The sequence below is a fragment of the Trichechus manatus genome, unplaced genomic scaffold, assembly GCF_000243295.1.
Source record: "Trichechus manatus latirostris isolate Lorelei unplaced genomic scaffold, TriManLat1.0 scaffold00007, whole genome shotgun sequence".
Lineage (NCBI taxonomy): Eukaryota > Metazoa > Chordata > Mammalia > Sirenia > Trichechidae > Trichechus > Trichechus manatus.
Genome location: NW_004443943.1, coordinates 30,247,165 through 30,263,687, shown reverse-complemented (window position 1 = coordinate 30,263,687; position 16,523 = coordinate 30,247,165). Strand labels below are relative to the sequence as shown.

The window sequence follows — 16,523 nt, the reverse complement described above, 5'->3', positions numbered from 1 at the left end:
TTCTTTGCCACTGCATAAAAAGCATCGCCCTTCCTCCATTGTCCAATCACATGTTCATCATTTTCTTTTAAAGCCTCACCAGAAGCACATTTAATATCCACATTTCTAGCAACATTCTGTTGCTGGTGCCCTATGTATTCTCTAAGACAATAGAGGCTTTCTCTAGCTCTCCTCACTTCCTTCAGAGCCCTCACCAGAATTGCCTTTGACATTCATAATTCTACTAACAGTCTCTTCGAGGCAATCTAGGCTTTTACTATTAGGCACTTTAAAACTCTTCTAGCCTCTACCCCTTACCCAATTCCAAAACTGCTTCTACATTTTAGGTATCTGTTAGAGCAGCAACCCCCTCTTCCAGTACCAAATTCTGTGTTAGTTATCTAGTGCTGCTGTGACAAAAAAACCCCAAGTGGGTGGCTTTAACAAACAGAAATTTATTTTCTCACAGTTTAGGAGGCTGGAGGTCTGAATTCAGAGTGCCAGGTGTTAGGGGAAGGCTTTCTGTCTCTGTAGTGTCTAGAGTAATGTTCTTGTCTCTTTGAGTTTCTGCTCCTAGGTGATCTTCATGTGGCTTGGTATCTCTCTTCCCCCATATCTGGTTCTTTAATCTGTTCCTTTTATATCTTGTAAGAGAATGGGTCAAGACACACCCTGTACTAATCCTGTCTCATTAACATAACAAAGACAACCCATTCCCGGATGAGATTTTAACCACAGGCATAGATGTTAGGATTTACAACACAGATTTTTTGGGGACACAATTCAATCCAAAACAGTATCTTAGTTTCCTAGTGCTACTGTAACATAAAGTGTGTGGCGTATTTTTTTTGCTATTTGTTTTAAGTGTGTGGCTTTAAAGGACAGAAATTTATTTTTTCACAGTTCTGTAGTCTGAAAAGTCCAAATCACAGTCTTAGCTGTGTTGATTCCTTCTGTGAGGCAGTCTCCTAGGTTTTGGTGTCTGCTGGCAATCCTTGGTTTTCCTTGGCATCTGTCTTCCCCCTGTATGTATCCCTGTATCTATTCCGCTCTTTCTGTAACTCAGAAGTGATTAGGTTTAGGACCCACCCTACTCTGGTATATGACCTCATAAATATAAGAAAACCCCTATTTCCAAACAGGGTCATATTTATAGTTACAGGGGTTAGGATTTCAACACATATTTGGGGGGCCACAATTCAATCCATAACAGTGGGGGAGGTGATGTCCCCTGAGTCACCTGGCACAGACATTACTCCCGATTCCAACTCAGGTCGCAAATCTGCCCACCTTTTGCTTGGCCCACCTGGCAGCACAGGACTTCACTGGCGGGCTTCTAGCTTCTTTGAGGAAGCTTTCAGTGCCTTTTCCTGAGTTCTGAAATGGACCATCCAGGCAACCGTTGTTTCCAGTGAAGGCTGAAGCGTCTGGTGCTGATCACCATCTCCAGGATCACTCGCAAACAGAGGAGAAGCGAGCTCTTGGAGCATGAGTGTTCCATATTGACCACACTGGAAGAGCTAGACTCTGCCCACTCCACCTTAGACACCTTATTTGGCCTATTCTTTCGTTTTTCCTTTTGCACAAGACTTTGTGGGGTGGGGCTGGGGTTGGCCCTGGAAGTACCTTGAGCTATTTGGACGAGAGAAAAAACTGGGGAAAGGAGATGCTTACAGAAGGGAGAGGAAAAAGGCAAGGATATTGGATGGTCCTTTAGAAGATCCCCACTTAGCTTCTCTTTCCAAGAGGCCCGATCAGGGGACCACATTGGGGACCAGCTCTGGAATCTCATTGCCTTGAATAGCAGCCTGAGGCCTGGACCACCAAGGGTCTGCCTTGGCCTCATCTCCCAAGAACGTGCTATCTCTTTGTCCCGGACTTTGGCCTGAAGTTGATCCCATAGTGACCAGAGCACTTTGGGGACCACAGTTCTGATCCATTTGGAGGAATAGTCAGATTCTTCAGATAATAAGAATCAAGAAAAACTGGGATCTGGGGTAAAGTTGAGCCAGAAAGAGAAGGTTAAATTCTGTTCTCCTTCCTTCCCTCTTCACACCCTCTTCAGGGCTCCTCACTTTTTTTGGATGGGCCTTGGAGGTCTGTGTGGGAGAGAGATGTGTCAGGCAGCTTGGGTGAGTTAAGAAATCTTGGAAGGGATCTCCAGTGAGGCTAGGGGTTAGCTAGAGACACCTACAAATGCCTTTTCTTGTCATTCACCCTCTTACACCCTATGAAGGCAACAGGGTGACCACAGCCAGGGTCCTGCCAGAAAACACCCCCTGGGTGGGCAGACTCATCCTAGGGTGGCCTCGTTCTCTGTGGGAAAGTGTCACCACCAGCATCCGGCCTGGTGCCAGGATTTCTCCGGTGCTCTGACCCACACACAGATGGCTTGTTCACCACTGCTCCATCCTGTATGTTGGCTGGATTTATTTTTTAGAATTCCACATCCACAGCTTCACTCCTCTGCTCCAAATCCTCTAGGGGCTCCCTACTGCCCAGAGGAGGAAGTCCAAATTCTTCCTCTCAGCCTCAAATGAACTCTCCAGACCTGCCCCTCACACCACCCAGCATGCACTCTCCCTGCCCCAGCACCGGCTCTTGCAGCCTCCAGCACCTTCCTGGGGATGGAAGGGCTAGCAAGCAGCCAGGGGCTGACACACTGGGGTGATGGGGAGGAGAGTGGGATGCTAGCTCCAATCTGAGGTTAGGAAACCATGTTTCGGACTATGAGAGTCATGGGGAAGCTCTACCTGTTCCACCGGGAGCTAGGCTTGCAGCTGACAGAATCTGACTCTCTGGCCCGGTACCTGCTCGCTAGCTTTCCAGGTGGGGCTGCCCTAGCATCAGGCCTTTTCCTCTTGCTCAAGGGGAGCTGAAGTCGCATGGGTGATCTCTTGTTGTTGGGACAAAGCTCAAGAGCCTTAGGAGGTCAAGGACAGTGAAGTTACAAGGAAACGACCCCGAAAGCCTGTCAGTCATTGATGATGAGGGCTGTATAGGTCTGGCTGATGATCTCCAGCAGCTCCTCAGAAGCAGGAAGGGCTGGAAGAATGGTTGGAGACAGGAAGATACCACCAGAGTCTCTTCACCTTGAAAATGGTGACCCCATTTACTGAGCACTTACACTGAGCCAAACTCACATGTGTGATCTCATTTAATCCTCGCACCACCAGTAGGGTAGCCGTTTTCACTCATGACCTTGAGAAAGAAAGGTTATGTAGCTAGGGAGGGAGAGATCAAGCTGGAATTCTGACTTCAGATGGAATTCATTCTACTACTAATTAGCATACCAACTGTATAATGCTGACAGAGAGGCAAGAGCTTTCCTTGCCTCTGTGTTTCCTCTGTGCCTGGAATGTGTTAAAGTGTCTTTTTGTTGTTAGTTGCCATTGAGTTGATTCCTGCTCACAGAGACCCATGTGACAGTAGGAATGCCCCTTAGGGTTTTCTAGGCTGTAGTCTTTATGGAAACAGATTGCCAGGTCTTTCTCCAGCAGAGCTGCTGGGTGAGTTCAAACCTCCAACCTTTCAGTTAGCAGCCAAGCACTTAACCATTGTGCCACCAGGGCTCCTTAATGTGCTTTACATATTTTCCCTTTCCAACCTTACGTCGGCTCCAGGCTGGGGAAATATGGGCTTGAACCCATTTTACAGCCTAGCCCACTGAGCTTCAGAGATATTGAGTAGGAGTAATTGCATCTGGCATTTGACAGCCCTTTCTCATGTGTTTTCTCCTTGCATCTCCACAAGACCTGTGGGAGGCAGACAGGGCAAATATGTCACAGATAAGGCTGCTGCCACCCAGAGAGGTCAAGCCGCTTATGCGAGTTGCCCAGCAAGTTGTTGGCAGGCTGGAACTGGACCTGGAAGCTTCCCCTTGGAACTCCCATCTGGTGCTCTTTCTCCTGCACGAAGGCTGTAGGTCAGCACGGTAGGGGTGTGTGGAGTAAGCACACTGGGGTAGGTTCTGGGGGAGGCAGGGTAGCCAACCATCTGGGCTGCTTCCAAACATCAGATGGAAGCTTTCACGGATTTGAGGAGGTTCCCTGTGGGATAGCACCATCCTGCACATCTTTGCGTTCACTTTACGTGCCCGTTGCTGCAGGTGTTGGGCTATCAGCCCAGGCCCTGCCATGTTTAATGTAAAACATGACCCCACGCACCAGTGAACTGCTGGAAAAGCCAGAAGCCTCCTCCCTGAGCCCGGCCCACGCACACCAGCTGAGCAGCTCCCCTGGGGTCTCTGGACACTCACAGCCAGGCTGGGGCAGGCCAAGACGCCTCCCAGACTGCCCCTCACAGCTTCTCTGCCGCCTCCTGACCTCAGGGTTGTAGCTTCCTAAGCACTTGCCCTGGCATATTGTTATTGTCCTAACAATAGTGATGATGACAGTAATGATAACGATAGCTATGCGTACAGGGTACTTAGTCTTGCCAGGCTCTGGGCCAAGCACTTTACACACATTATCTCGTTTATTCCTCTCACCAGGCAAGTTCTGTCACTGTTCCCATTTTGCAGATAAGGAAAGTGATTTGAATTCAGAAGTGCCTAGCGATGCACAATGTGTTATTATTCACATTTTCCAAAATGGGGTGCAGGTAGTAAATGGACAAAACTACATCTTAGTAGTTTTGTTCTAAAGTGTATTAGAAAAATATACATATTTAAGCACACCAATACATTTATGATTTCATGGATATTATTGCTTTGGATGTGGCTAAAATAATTAAGTTTTTTTAAGAAGGGAATCGACTTAAAGAAAAATATTAGGTAAATCATAGTGGTGGTGATGCTGGATCTGGGTGTAGGGAAAGGGGCCTGTGCATTTTTTTGGACACCCCATGTGTGCTATCCTGCCTCCAAGGGGGAAATGCATAACTTTGGAAGCCCAGTGACTTCCCTTCTTTCTGCCTCAGTTACTACCTTGCTGTGTGTTTTGGACAAGTTACCTGACTTCTCTGTGCATGTGTGTAAGTATGTCTTTTAAAACAATTATAAATATCAGTTAATTTTGATTTACAGGGCGTTTAGAGATAATCAGAATCATCTGTTAGTCTAGCTGCTAATTTTACAAATGAGGAAATTTGTGTCCTAAGAGGTAAATTGATAATGCCAAAGTTACATGTGGCAGAGCCGCAGTTATAAGCTAGATCTCTGGATTTTCCAGGTTCATTTTTACTCAGCTACCACAGGGTTAAAAATAGAACAGACGACTGTGTTTCTTGATAATTGGGCCTCCTTAGAAAGGTGAGGTAACCTATGAGAGAGGGAAAATTTAATTAGCACTATTAGGATTATGTCTTGGGAAAGCATTCTTTAGTAATTGGTAGTAAATAACATGTTGGAATGAACACTAGTTTAGATTCAGTCCATAACTGAGTCCTCTCCCTTCACCCTCATCTTCCTCTCCCCTTAATGTTCCAAAGTGAAAATAAAACCAAACCAGTTGCCATCCAGTTCGTTCCTACTCATGGCAGCCCTGTGTGTCAGAGTAGAACTGTGCTCCATAGGGTTTTCAGTGACTGATTTTCTCAGCAGTAGATTGCCAGGCCTTTCTTCCAAGGCACCTCTGGGTGGTCTCAAACTGCCAAACTTCCAGTTAGCAACCAAGCATTTAACCATTTGCACCACCCAGGAACATCTCTAAAGTGAAAGGGCCTAATAAAATAAGCTAGAGAGTAGGAACAAAGATTAAAGAACAGTGAAAATACAGCAACTTTTTTTTTTTTTAATTGTGCTTTAGGTGAAAGTTTACAGCTGAAATTAATTTCTCATACAAAAATTTATACACATATTGTTATGTGACATTAGTTGCAACCCCTATAATGTAATACTGTGACAGCATACTCCCCCTTTCCACCCGGGGTTTCTTGTGTCCATTCAACCAGTTCCTGTCCCTTCCTGCCTTCTCATCCTGTCTCCAGACAGGAGCTGCCCATTTGCTCTCCTGTATCTGATTGAACTAAGAAGTACACTCTTCACAAGTGTTAGTTTATGTTTTATAGTTCAGTCCAATCTTTGTCTGAAGAGTGGGTTTCGGGAATGGTTTTAGTTCTGGGTTAACAGATCATCCAGGAGCCCTGGCTTTGGGGGTTCCTCCAGTCTCAGTCAGAAGAACATGAAGTTTGGTCTTTTTATATGAATTTGAGTTCTGCTCCACACTTTTCTTGCGCTCATCAGGGACTTTCTGTTGTGTTCCCTGTCAGGGCGGTGATTGATGGTAGCTGGGCACCATCTAGTTCTTCTGGTCTCAGTACAGCAACATTTTCATGAAATGTTTAAATTCTTAGGATAAAATTTCCTTTAAAAAAAAAAAAATGGTTTTGACACAATGCCAATTTTCCTACCTACCAGCTTTTTCCCTCTTCCAGACAGGATAAAAAATCTTCTGAGTGCCAGTGTGAAACAATATATAGGTCTCTTCATGTATAAAACACGAGGCTAATCAAACCTATCTTGTGAGAGGTTTTGAGGCTTTAAGATCATGTTTGATCCCCTACCATAGCACATGTAGTAATTGCTCGGTATTTGCCTTGTTATTGTTGTTCTTCTGTTTCTATTTGTTATTCTATTCTATTGTTATTATAATTCTGTATGATAGTGAAGTTCCTGCTGGTCAAACCCCTGCGTGGTTGGCTGTGGTGGGTGCAGAGGCTGGGGCCTCTTGTGAAAGTGTTTCTCACTCCAACCCCTGAGTCTCCTTAGTCTTGAGAACACAGGGAGGGTGGGCTCCTAGCACAGGGTCTGGAGAGTTGGTCTCTGAATCAAGGAACCCTTGCTCAGGAGTATGTGCTCGTGATCGTGTTTCTCCATAAGGATGGAAGCCAGCTCTTCCCAGAGGTGACCTTGGGATGGGCAAGGCCAAATTGAGGCGTATGCACTCCCTGTACAGGCTAATAACGATTTGACATTCCCTTCAAACCAGTGTTCTTTAGGTGTGTGTTTAGAATGTCTTCACCATCAATTTTGCACGCTGCAGGAGGGTGGCAGGGGAAGGTGGAGAAGGAACCTGGTGTCACTTGCAGCCTCGCCTCTGTTGTCCTGAGTATTCATCTCAGACTCTGAGCAAAGCAAAGGACCAGCCTATCACCTGACCCAACCACCAGGGAAGACAGTTTACTGAGTATCTGTCATTACTTGAGCAGGCACCTGGGGCATCTCACTTGGCCACCCCGACCCCAGAGACTCCGACGCATGCCATACCATCCCCAAAATAAGTTCTGGAAATGACGTTTTCTCCATCTCGTCACGTTTAGGATAACTTTAGGTTATGTGTTAGTATAACTCCCTTTGTATAGTGACACATCGGCCATCTGCCTTATCCTGCTCTGGTGCCAACAGTGTGATCATCCCAAGTCATTGGAATAAATTGTCAGGGACCCCTGCTCTGGACCCCACCACTTTCTCTGACACGTGGCAGCATTTCATTGATTTCATGAACAAGTCAATTCACCCCCATCTCACTGCTTACTTCATCTAATAATCCTGATACGCCTACTGCCAAACCTTTGTACTTTGTACATTCCCGCCACTGGAATGCCTTCCTCCCTTTTCTCCAGCTTTCCTTTCTTCAAGACCTAGCTCTGATGTCTCCTCTAAGAAGCCTGCTTTGCTCCCCAGCCTCATTGATCCCATCCTTACCTGAACTCCTATTCCATGGCTTTTTACGCCTCTCAGCAGGCTGACACTCGGCTAACACTAGTAGGTATCTATCATGAGCGTAGATACAAACATTATTAGCAAAATATTAGCAAATCAAATCCAGCAGTTTATAAAAAGGTTAATAGATTATAACCAAGTAGAGTTTATCTCAAAAATGCAACTTGGTTCAACATTCCAAAACCAATCACTATAGTTCACCACATTAACAGAATAAAGGAGAAAAAAAAAATCATGTCAATAGATTCAGTAAAAGCATTTGACAAAATTCGACACTCATTTATGATTAAAAAAACAAAATGTTTTGTTACCTATATGTTTACCATCATAAAAAACAAAACTCAGCAAACTAGGATCGAAGAAAACTTCCTCAACCAGGGCATCAACCAAAAAAACCTACATCTAACATTATACTCAAGGGTGAAGACTGAATGCTTTCATCCTAAGACTGGAAACAAGTCCAGAATGTTTTCTCTTACCTCATTTATTAATCCTAGCCAGTGAAATAAGGCAAGAAAGGAAAACGAAAGACCTGCTGTGGAAAACCCTTTGGCATAGAATTATCATATGACCCACAATTTCACTCCTAGACATGCTCAAAAGAATTGAAAACAGGTGCTCAAAAAAACTATATGTACTCATATGTTCACAGCAGCACTATTCACAGTAGTCAAATGCTGGGAAAAAGGCCCAAATATCCACCAAGGATGAATGGATAAACCAGTTATGGTATACACACAAAGTAGAATCTTATTCAGCCATAAAAATGAATGAAATACTGATACATGTATGCTACAGTGTGGGTAAACCTTGAAAGCATCATGCTAAGTGAAACAAACTGGTCACAAAAGACCACATATTGTATGATTCTGTTTATTTGAAATGTCCAATTAAGCAAATCTATAAAAAAAAGTAAATTAATGGTTGCCTAGGGCTGTTATAGAAGAGAGGCTGGCTACAAGCTGCCCCCCAACTCAGAGACCTCCTCCTGGTTAAGGGGAAAACTCAAATCTGCCCTCTTATGTGAGGGGCTATCAGATGACCCTGGCTTCACGGAGGCACGTGAACTCATTGAGGAAATTCAGACTGCGCTTTGGCAGGGAAGGCACAGAGAGTGTGACTGTCACTCTGCCAAAACACAGGGAGAATGGAGGTTACTGCGGAAGGGTATGGGGTTTCTTTTTGGGTAATGAAAATGTTCTCAAATTGATTGTAATGATGGTTGTACAACTCTGTGAATGTACTAAAAGCCATCGAATTGTACACTTTAAATGGGTAAATTGTATGGCATGTGAATTATATTTCAATAAAGCTGTTTTTAGAAGAAAAGAAAACATGGCCCTTGGGTGCATCCTATTGGGCAGTGAGATTAACATGTACTGAAGAGTAGACACATAAGACTGTGTGAAGTACCGAGACAGGGAATACAAACCAGGAGTGTTGTTGAAATTCAGAGAAAGGAGGTTAGACTTAGGCTGGGATGGTCAAAGAAGGCTTCCCAGAATAGATTCCTCTGGATAAGGCCATCAAAGAGTGGGAGGGAAACGGGGAGTACATTTTAGGCCATAAGGGAGAAGAACTTTAAGAAGAGCCACACTGTCATTATTGTCCCTCTCTGTCTCGTTATGGTCCCTTATGTGCCTCCAGCATCTAACACAGGGCCTGGCGCATAGTAAGCCCTCAGTAAGTAGGATGGGCGTATGAATCTTGAGGTTTCCCTTGGTTTCTTATGGTCCTAGGGGAGGTTGGGTGGCCTTACTTCTTTTGAAGGAGAATTGCTGGGTCAGAGAATCCACAAGCTTCTTGCAATGATGTTTCCTTTATTCCTGAGCTGGAAATGGTCACAAGGAGGAAGGTTTGAGGAAGGTTTGAGGAAGGGGCCCCAAAGCTGAAGTTGCTGGCAACTCTACCTTCTCAGAAGGGAGAGGAGTCAGCCTCTAAGGTTACAGATGTGCCCCAGCTGGGCTCGGGGCCCGCCCTCCTTCTTTCCAGTGTTTATTGCTGCTGAGCCCTGCCCAAGGAGAGCTGCCGAATCAGCTTTCTCTGGCTGAGGCTGAATCTTGGAGCCGAGCTGGCCTGTATCTCTCACACCATCCACCCCTTAGATAAACACCCTGGCGTCCTCCACACACTGTGGAGTTCTGACATGGTTGCAAAGGGCTCCATTGGCCAAATGCCTCTTGCTCCAACAGGGACCCTGGCAATGGGCCCTGCTTTGGCTCCAGCCTGAGTCAGGCCCTTGCTAGAGGGACAGGAGAATCCACTTCTGGCCTGAAAAGATGGCCGCAGCAGAACTCTCTGCTAGGCAGAGCCTTCTGTCCTCACTGCCCATGCACCCAGATTTCCTCTTCACGGAAGGCCTGGTCACGCGAATTCATGAGACAGCCCCCTCAGGCTTTCAAATGGTTGCTTTATTGCACCCAGCCCTTCAAATTGGGCACCGACCAAGTCACAGAACCCGCTTTGCAGCCAGCCTCCTCCCTGGGTAGGGTGGCATTTGGATTGTAGATCAAACATGGCCCCAGATGTTTATTCCACCATCCAGTCTGCCATGTTGTGGAGCCAAGATGCTGAACTGTGCAGCTTCAGAGTCCCCCCGCCACGGCCAACACCATGCAGAGTAAACTCAGCGGGGCCGCCTTTATTTGGTGTTCGGTAGTCTGAGCCCGTGAGGGGGTGGGGGATGCTTTCTTTGAAAGGTGACCTGTGGGCAGAGAAAATGTCACCAGCAGCTGGTGAGCTCTGTTTCCTTTTCCTGTGGCCAATGGGCCGTGGGGATGACGGGAAGGGCCGACACTGAGGGTCTGCTGGCTTAGCCATGGTGGCAGGATTAAGTGACAGGTGTGGCTGGCTCAACATCCGGAGGGTGGGTAGAGCGGACCAGGCCAACTGGGGGCTCAGGCTCTGGAGAGGACCTTTTGACCCAGCACTTGGCAGATGGGGTTGTCTTGGCTGCAGAGGGACCCAGACTAGGCCAGAGGTAGGGAAGAGGGACATCTGTTATAGAAGGAGAAGGAGCGGGAGAGAGGCTGGCTACAAGATGCCCCTCTACTCAGAGACCTCCTCCTGTTTAGGGGGAAAACTCAAATCTGCCCTCTTATTTGAGGGGCTATCAGACGACCCTGGCTTCCTGGAGGCACATGAACCCACTGAGGAAATTCAGACTGCCCTTTGGCAGGGTAGGCATAGAGACTGTGACTGTCACTCTGCCAAAACACAGCTGGCTTCACCTCCTCCAGGAAGTCTTCTCTAACTTCTTTTTTCGGCTCCTGATCATTTGTCCTCTTCATTCCCCATCACACCAGAGTCTGTCTGCTTGTTTGTCTATCTCTCTCACCAGATCAAAGGTTTTACAGACTTTTACAGTGAACACGAATTACTTATGTAATACAGAAAAAAAATTTACAAAAATAGAATATGAATGAGGAAAGGTGAAAATAGGTGTTCTACTTTTTGCTGGTACTTAATTTTTTTTTTTTAAATCCTAACTACAAGTTATGGTCTCACAGCCCAGTGATCAAATTTACACCTACCGGGCAATTACTGTATGCTTGAGAGATGGATTTACAACATTAGGGTTTGGAAACTCATGAGCCAGCTTTTGTTAAATTCCAGGGAAGTGAAAGTTAATGATGAGGCAGTCTCTGTCTTGTTTTGAGCGGAATCCACCAATGACCCACCCTTCATCTGTGGGCACTAAATAGCCTGTGTATGTTGGGTAATGACTGTACAAAAGAGAATCCTAAAATCATGTGTTAGAGCTGTATGGATGGATGGAGATGGAGATATATAGATATAGACATACCTCCAATGCTAACGCCTTGGTCCAAGCAATCATCCATAGGCTCTACATTGGTCTCCCTGCTTCCACTCTATGGCCCATTCACTACCCTGTAGCTAGAGCCATACTTTAAAAACATGAATTGGATCATCTCTGTCTTCTGCACAAAACCTTACAGGGATTTCCCTCTCAGTCAGGATTAACCCGACGTCCTCACCTTGGCCTCCAAGACCCTCCATGGTCTGGCCCGTCCTGCCTCTTGGATCTCATTGTCTATCCCTGTTCCCCTCATTCCCTCTACTCCAGCTGCACTGGCCTTTCCAGGCTCTTTGCACTTCTTGTTCCCCATGCCTGGAACATCCTCCTCCTCCAGTGTCCAAATGGCTTGCTTCCTCACCTTCTGTGGTCTCAGCTGAGTTGCCATCTTATTATTGGTAGGGTCTTCCTCACCACCCTATATAAAATAATGACCTTTGTCCTACTCCAACACCTTATCCTACTTCATTTTTGTCATAGCACTTACCCTCTCCTGCCGACATATTACATATTTATTTGTTTATTGTTTGTCTCCCTCCACTAAAATGTAAGCTCAGTGAGGGCAAGGACTTTGTTTCTTTTCTTTGCTGCCGTATCCTTAGTGCCCGGTACTCTAAGTAGGTACTCAATAAATACTTGAATGAATGAATGAATGGGTGAATGAACAAATTAATGGATGGATGGACGGATGGACGGACGGACTGCAGATATCATGGGACTGATCTTCCTCAATTTATCTGTGGGCCCCACCTGATGGATGTTAAAACGCCTCGCCCGCAGTCATGCAGCCAAGGCAGTAGGAACAGATCCCGGCTCTCCCCACTCCTGCCCCAGCTCCTGCCTGTGCCTTGGAAGGGAGCTGAACTACCCGCACAGGGGCCCCTGGCCTCGTCCATCCTGTCTTCTGTGTGTTTTTCCAGTTTATCCAGCATTTCAGCTCAGAATAGCAGAAGAAAAAGCAGTTGTTTCTCCAGACCCTTGGAAACTCTTCCAGTGGGTCTGTCCCTGGAAAAACAGCAGCAATCTCAGGGTGGGAAGATAGGAAACGGAGGAGGGGGTCTTCCAGCAGTGGAGGCAATGGGATGGACTTGGCTTTGCAATTAAAATAACATCTGGGTCTGTTTCCGCAAAGCAATTCTGGAAGGTGGGTGGTCTGTCTGAAGTATCAGATAGGCCTTCCCCTGTCCTGTCCCAAGAGGATTTGGGAGGGTGGGTGGCTGAAGGGCTCACCCCAGCAGTATGAAAGAAAGCAGTCCCACAGAAGCCTCTGGAAACCCCACCTGCAGCCTGGTCTGGAAGCCTGCTAGGCCCTCCCCCAGCCATGCTCGGGGCATCTCCTGATACCTCTTACACCCCCGACCCCTCCTGCGGATAGTTCAGACATTCCTTTGATGCACAGAGAGCTTCTGGCCTCCCTCTTAGGCCCCGTGTGGTTTGTTAATCGTCTGTGAAATGAGGGATTTGAGGCATCACTCATCCGTGTGATGACAGTGGGGCCCTGAGCAGTGCCCTGTGGTGGGGAGGGGCTGCTGAGGGACAGCGCTTCAGTCTCTGAACCCTCTCTGTTTGGCTTCTCAGATGCAGCTTCTGGATAAATTTCCCATCGAAGGTGGTCAGAAGGACCCTAAGCAGAGGATCATCCCCTTCCTCCCAGGTAAGCTGGGGAGGGGCATTCCTTAGAAAAGGCTGGCTACTAAGCCAGAAATTCTGGATGAGGATGGGCCTAGGAATCTGCATTTTAACAAGTTCCCCCAGGGGATTCAGAAGCCCCCGGTTTTGGAGGCCACTATCCTCAAAGTGGCTTTTCACACTTTTCTAGACCCATCTCTGCTGGCCCCTGGCCATGTAACTTCTGGGGAGTTTCTCAGACTGTCAAAATATGGTTTCCCTTTTACAAAAAGCACAGAGACCAAGTTCTCCTGTGAAAAGATGAAGAACTTAGGGAGTAAGACTGGGCTGTTTCTACTGGCTCCCGTTTTGATCATGTTGTTGTTGTATGCCAACCATCAAGTCACTTCCAATTCATAGCGACCCTATAGGACAGAGTAGAACTGCCCCATAGGGTTTCCTAGAGCCCTGGTAGCACAGTGGTTAAGAGCTCGGCTGCTAACCAAAAGGTCAGCAGTTCGAATCCACCAGCTGCTCCTTGGAAACCATATGGGGCAGTTCTCTTCTGTCCTATAAAGTCGCTATGAGCCGGAATTGACTCTACAGCAATGTATATAGTATATATAGTATATAATCTTTACCGAAGCAGATTGCCAGGTCTTTTCTCCTGCAGAGTGGCTGGTGGGTTCAAACCGCTGACCTTTCGGTTAGCAGCCAAGCACTTAACCATTGCAACATCAGGGATCCTGATCAGAGAGAACCTTAACTGAGCATACTTCCTGTGGGTAATCTCCTCTAATCCTTAAGTCACCGTTTTACAGAGGAGGCAGCTGAGGCTCAGAGAGTTTATATAACACAGCTGGTTGGATTTGAACCCGTCTCTGTCTGGCTATTGACTGTTACACCTTTTGGAACATATTTATAGCAATTGATTATGTTGTGTAATTTAGAGGAAAACTTCTCAGGTATATCCTAACATGCTATTACTGTGATGTCTTACATTTGTGGAGAGAGTCATAATTTACAAAGTGCTTTTTGTTATAGTATACAAATCTTCATGCTGAGGTGTGTATTATAATATCCCCTTGAGGGATAAAGATGTTGGAGTTCAGAGAGGTTAAGTAACTTGCCCAAGGGCACCCAGTTAAAATCGGCAGAGCTGAGGCATGAGCCCAGGCCTCCTGTTCCAAATCTGGACTCTTTGCCCTGAACCATGTGGCCATGCTGCCTCCTGGCTCTCTGCATCCCCTGCCTTTCCCCAAGGTGGGGGGCCAGGCTGCCTCCTGGGGAGAGCTCCCTTCCACAGCGGGCTTCTGCTTTATGAACCTACTTTACCCTGGTGACTCCTGGCCCCTGGCCTTCCATAGACCAGCCTCCAAGACAAGGGCAACCAGCAGGACCTTTGCAAGAAGCAGGTCTGCATCCCATTAGTCCCTGGCACACTGCCAGCCCATGGTCTGTACGTGCTAATTGACTCGAAAGGAAGCCTAGGAGCACCTTCCTGGTGGTTCTTGTCTGAAAGGTGGCCCTCACACATCTCCCCATCCTCAGAAGGAATGAAACATAAGAGCATATATTGCTGTCTGTCTTCAGAGTCTATGCTGAAGTTAGAGAGAATTAATTTAGCTACAACTTCCAGATCCCACGGTTTGGGCAAGACCAGAGCTAGTCAGTGAGGAGCTTGGGGAGGCTCATTCCCTGTGTTCCTTTCCTGGGGGCAGAGGATTGCCTCTCCTTTCCTGGGCTAGGAGGGAATGTAAGATGTCTTTAGTACCTTGCTTGGCTTTGCACCGGGTCTTGAGGGAATTTGTAACATCCAACATCCTTAGATGTTTGTAATACGCTTAGATGTTGCTCCAGTACAGTCCCATGATCTACCTGAGGGCCTGGGAGTCCAGCTGGGATGCCATGGACCAAGTGTCCCAGAGCCAACATGAGGCCCGATGGTGCCCTGTTGCAAGCGGTGGACTTGGCCTGGGGGTGTGTGGGCTACCTGTTTGCTCAAGAAGAACGACTCCCTTCTCCTACTCTTATTCAGCGCCCCAGCAAAAGAGCACCTTGTTATCAGCCAATCAGTGGGTGTTTATGAGGGGCTTGACCTGTGCCATGCCAGGAATAAGTGCCCAAGGGTGAAGACTGAGATGGCTTGGTGAGTCAGGGGAGAACTGGGTTTGTTTCCTTCACCTAAGGGGCTCTCAGGCTAGTGAGAGAGACGACCTACTTCAGAAGCAGAGAACAGTCTTTGGCCCACCTGGCTGCAGGCTCATGGTTGGGGGTTAATGAAGTCTGACTGGCTGGTGGAGGTGATATAGAAAGCAGGGGAATTAGGAGAAGAGAGGGAACCCGTGACTTGGTTGCTCAGTCAAGTCCTGGCGGAAAATCCTGCCCATGAGCCATAAATCTTGGGATCTAGGATGCAGATTTGTGATATATCTGGGTGGTGTATGGCCCAAGCTCAGGGTCAGTCTTTGGGTTTAAAGAGTGGTAGGGCCTGGCAACTCTTTAGACAGGGATTGGACTCGACTGTGGGGTATAAAGTGATACTCATGAGGAGTGTGCCTCTTAGCTCAAGTAGATACAAGAGACTAAACGGCAGCTTCTGTCTGGAGGTGAGATGGGAAGGCAGAGGGGGTTAGGAGCTGGTTGAATGGACATGGGGAATCAGGGGTGGAAAGGAGGAGTGTGCTGTCACAGTATGGGGAGAGCAATTAGAGTCACATAACAATGTATGTATAAATGTTTGTATGGGAAAAAACTAAAAATAAAAGAAGTGGCGAGGGCCTGGGTCTCCTGTGGCCCAAGTCAGAGGCTCCATCCCAGGAAAAGCCCACCCCAGGTGGTGCTCACTGACTCTTGGGGACAGATAGGGTGTTCTGCAGTAGTATGAGGGTGATGGGGGAGGGTTCTGTGGGCAGGGCCAACAAGGTGGTAGAGGGAGGAGACAATACAATTATTGGACCTGGTGGTCTAGAAGGAGATTGGGGTCTGACACGTTACATATCAGTACAAATCCTGTTTAAAGGTTTGTAGCAGAACTGCCCTTGCTGAGAGTCCCCAGTTGTTTTACCAGGGCTAAAACCTGTTTTCTGGGCCCTGGGGGTGAAGATCCGCTGTGCCCTGGACCATCAGACCCTGTGAGGCCTGCAGAGCCCACCGGAGGAACAAGGAGACGTTATGGGCTCCACGTGGGACAGGCAGTTCACCAACAAAGCATCTTGGGAAAGAAAACCCCTATTATTTTCTTGTGCAGGAAGGGTTAGAGAGTTACTCCAGGGCCTAGATGCCCTGGGGGTAGAGGTGGATGTAGGAAAAAGAAAAGAGACTCTTTTCGAGCCTGCTCCTCCGAACCCCACATTATGTGAGAGTGAGGGAGACATACCTGTCTCTTTTTGTTTTTTTCAATTGTGCTTTAGGTGAAGGGTTACAGAACAAATATTTTCTCGTTAAACAGTCAGT

General features: G+C 47.1%; 1 protein-coding gene across 3 annotated transcripts in view; it reads left to right on the top strand.

The window, feature by feature from the left end:
• SH3PXD2A (SH3 and PX domains 2A) overlaps window positions 1-16,523 on the top strand; it is a 265,189-nt gene that overhangs the window by 79,653 nt on the left and 169,013 nt on the right. For all 3 annotated transcript variants that reach the window (XM_023741172.1, XM_004370109.2, XM_023741164.1), the window contains exon 3: window positions 13,038-13,113. In XM_023741172.1, coding sequence (XP_023596940.1) covers window positions 13,038-13,113 — 76 coding nt within the window. The remainder of the gene's footprint in view (window positions 1-13,037; window positions 13,114-16,523) is intronic.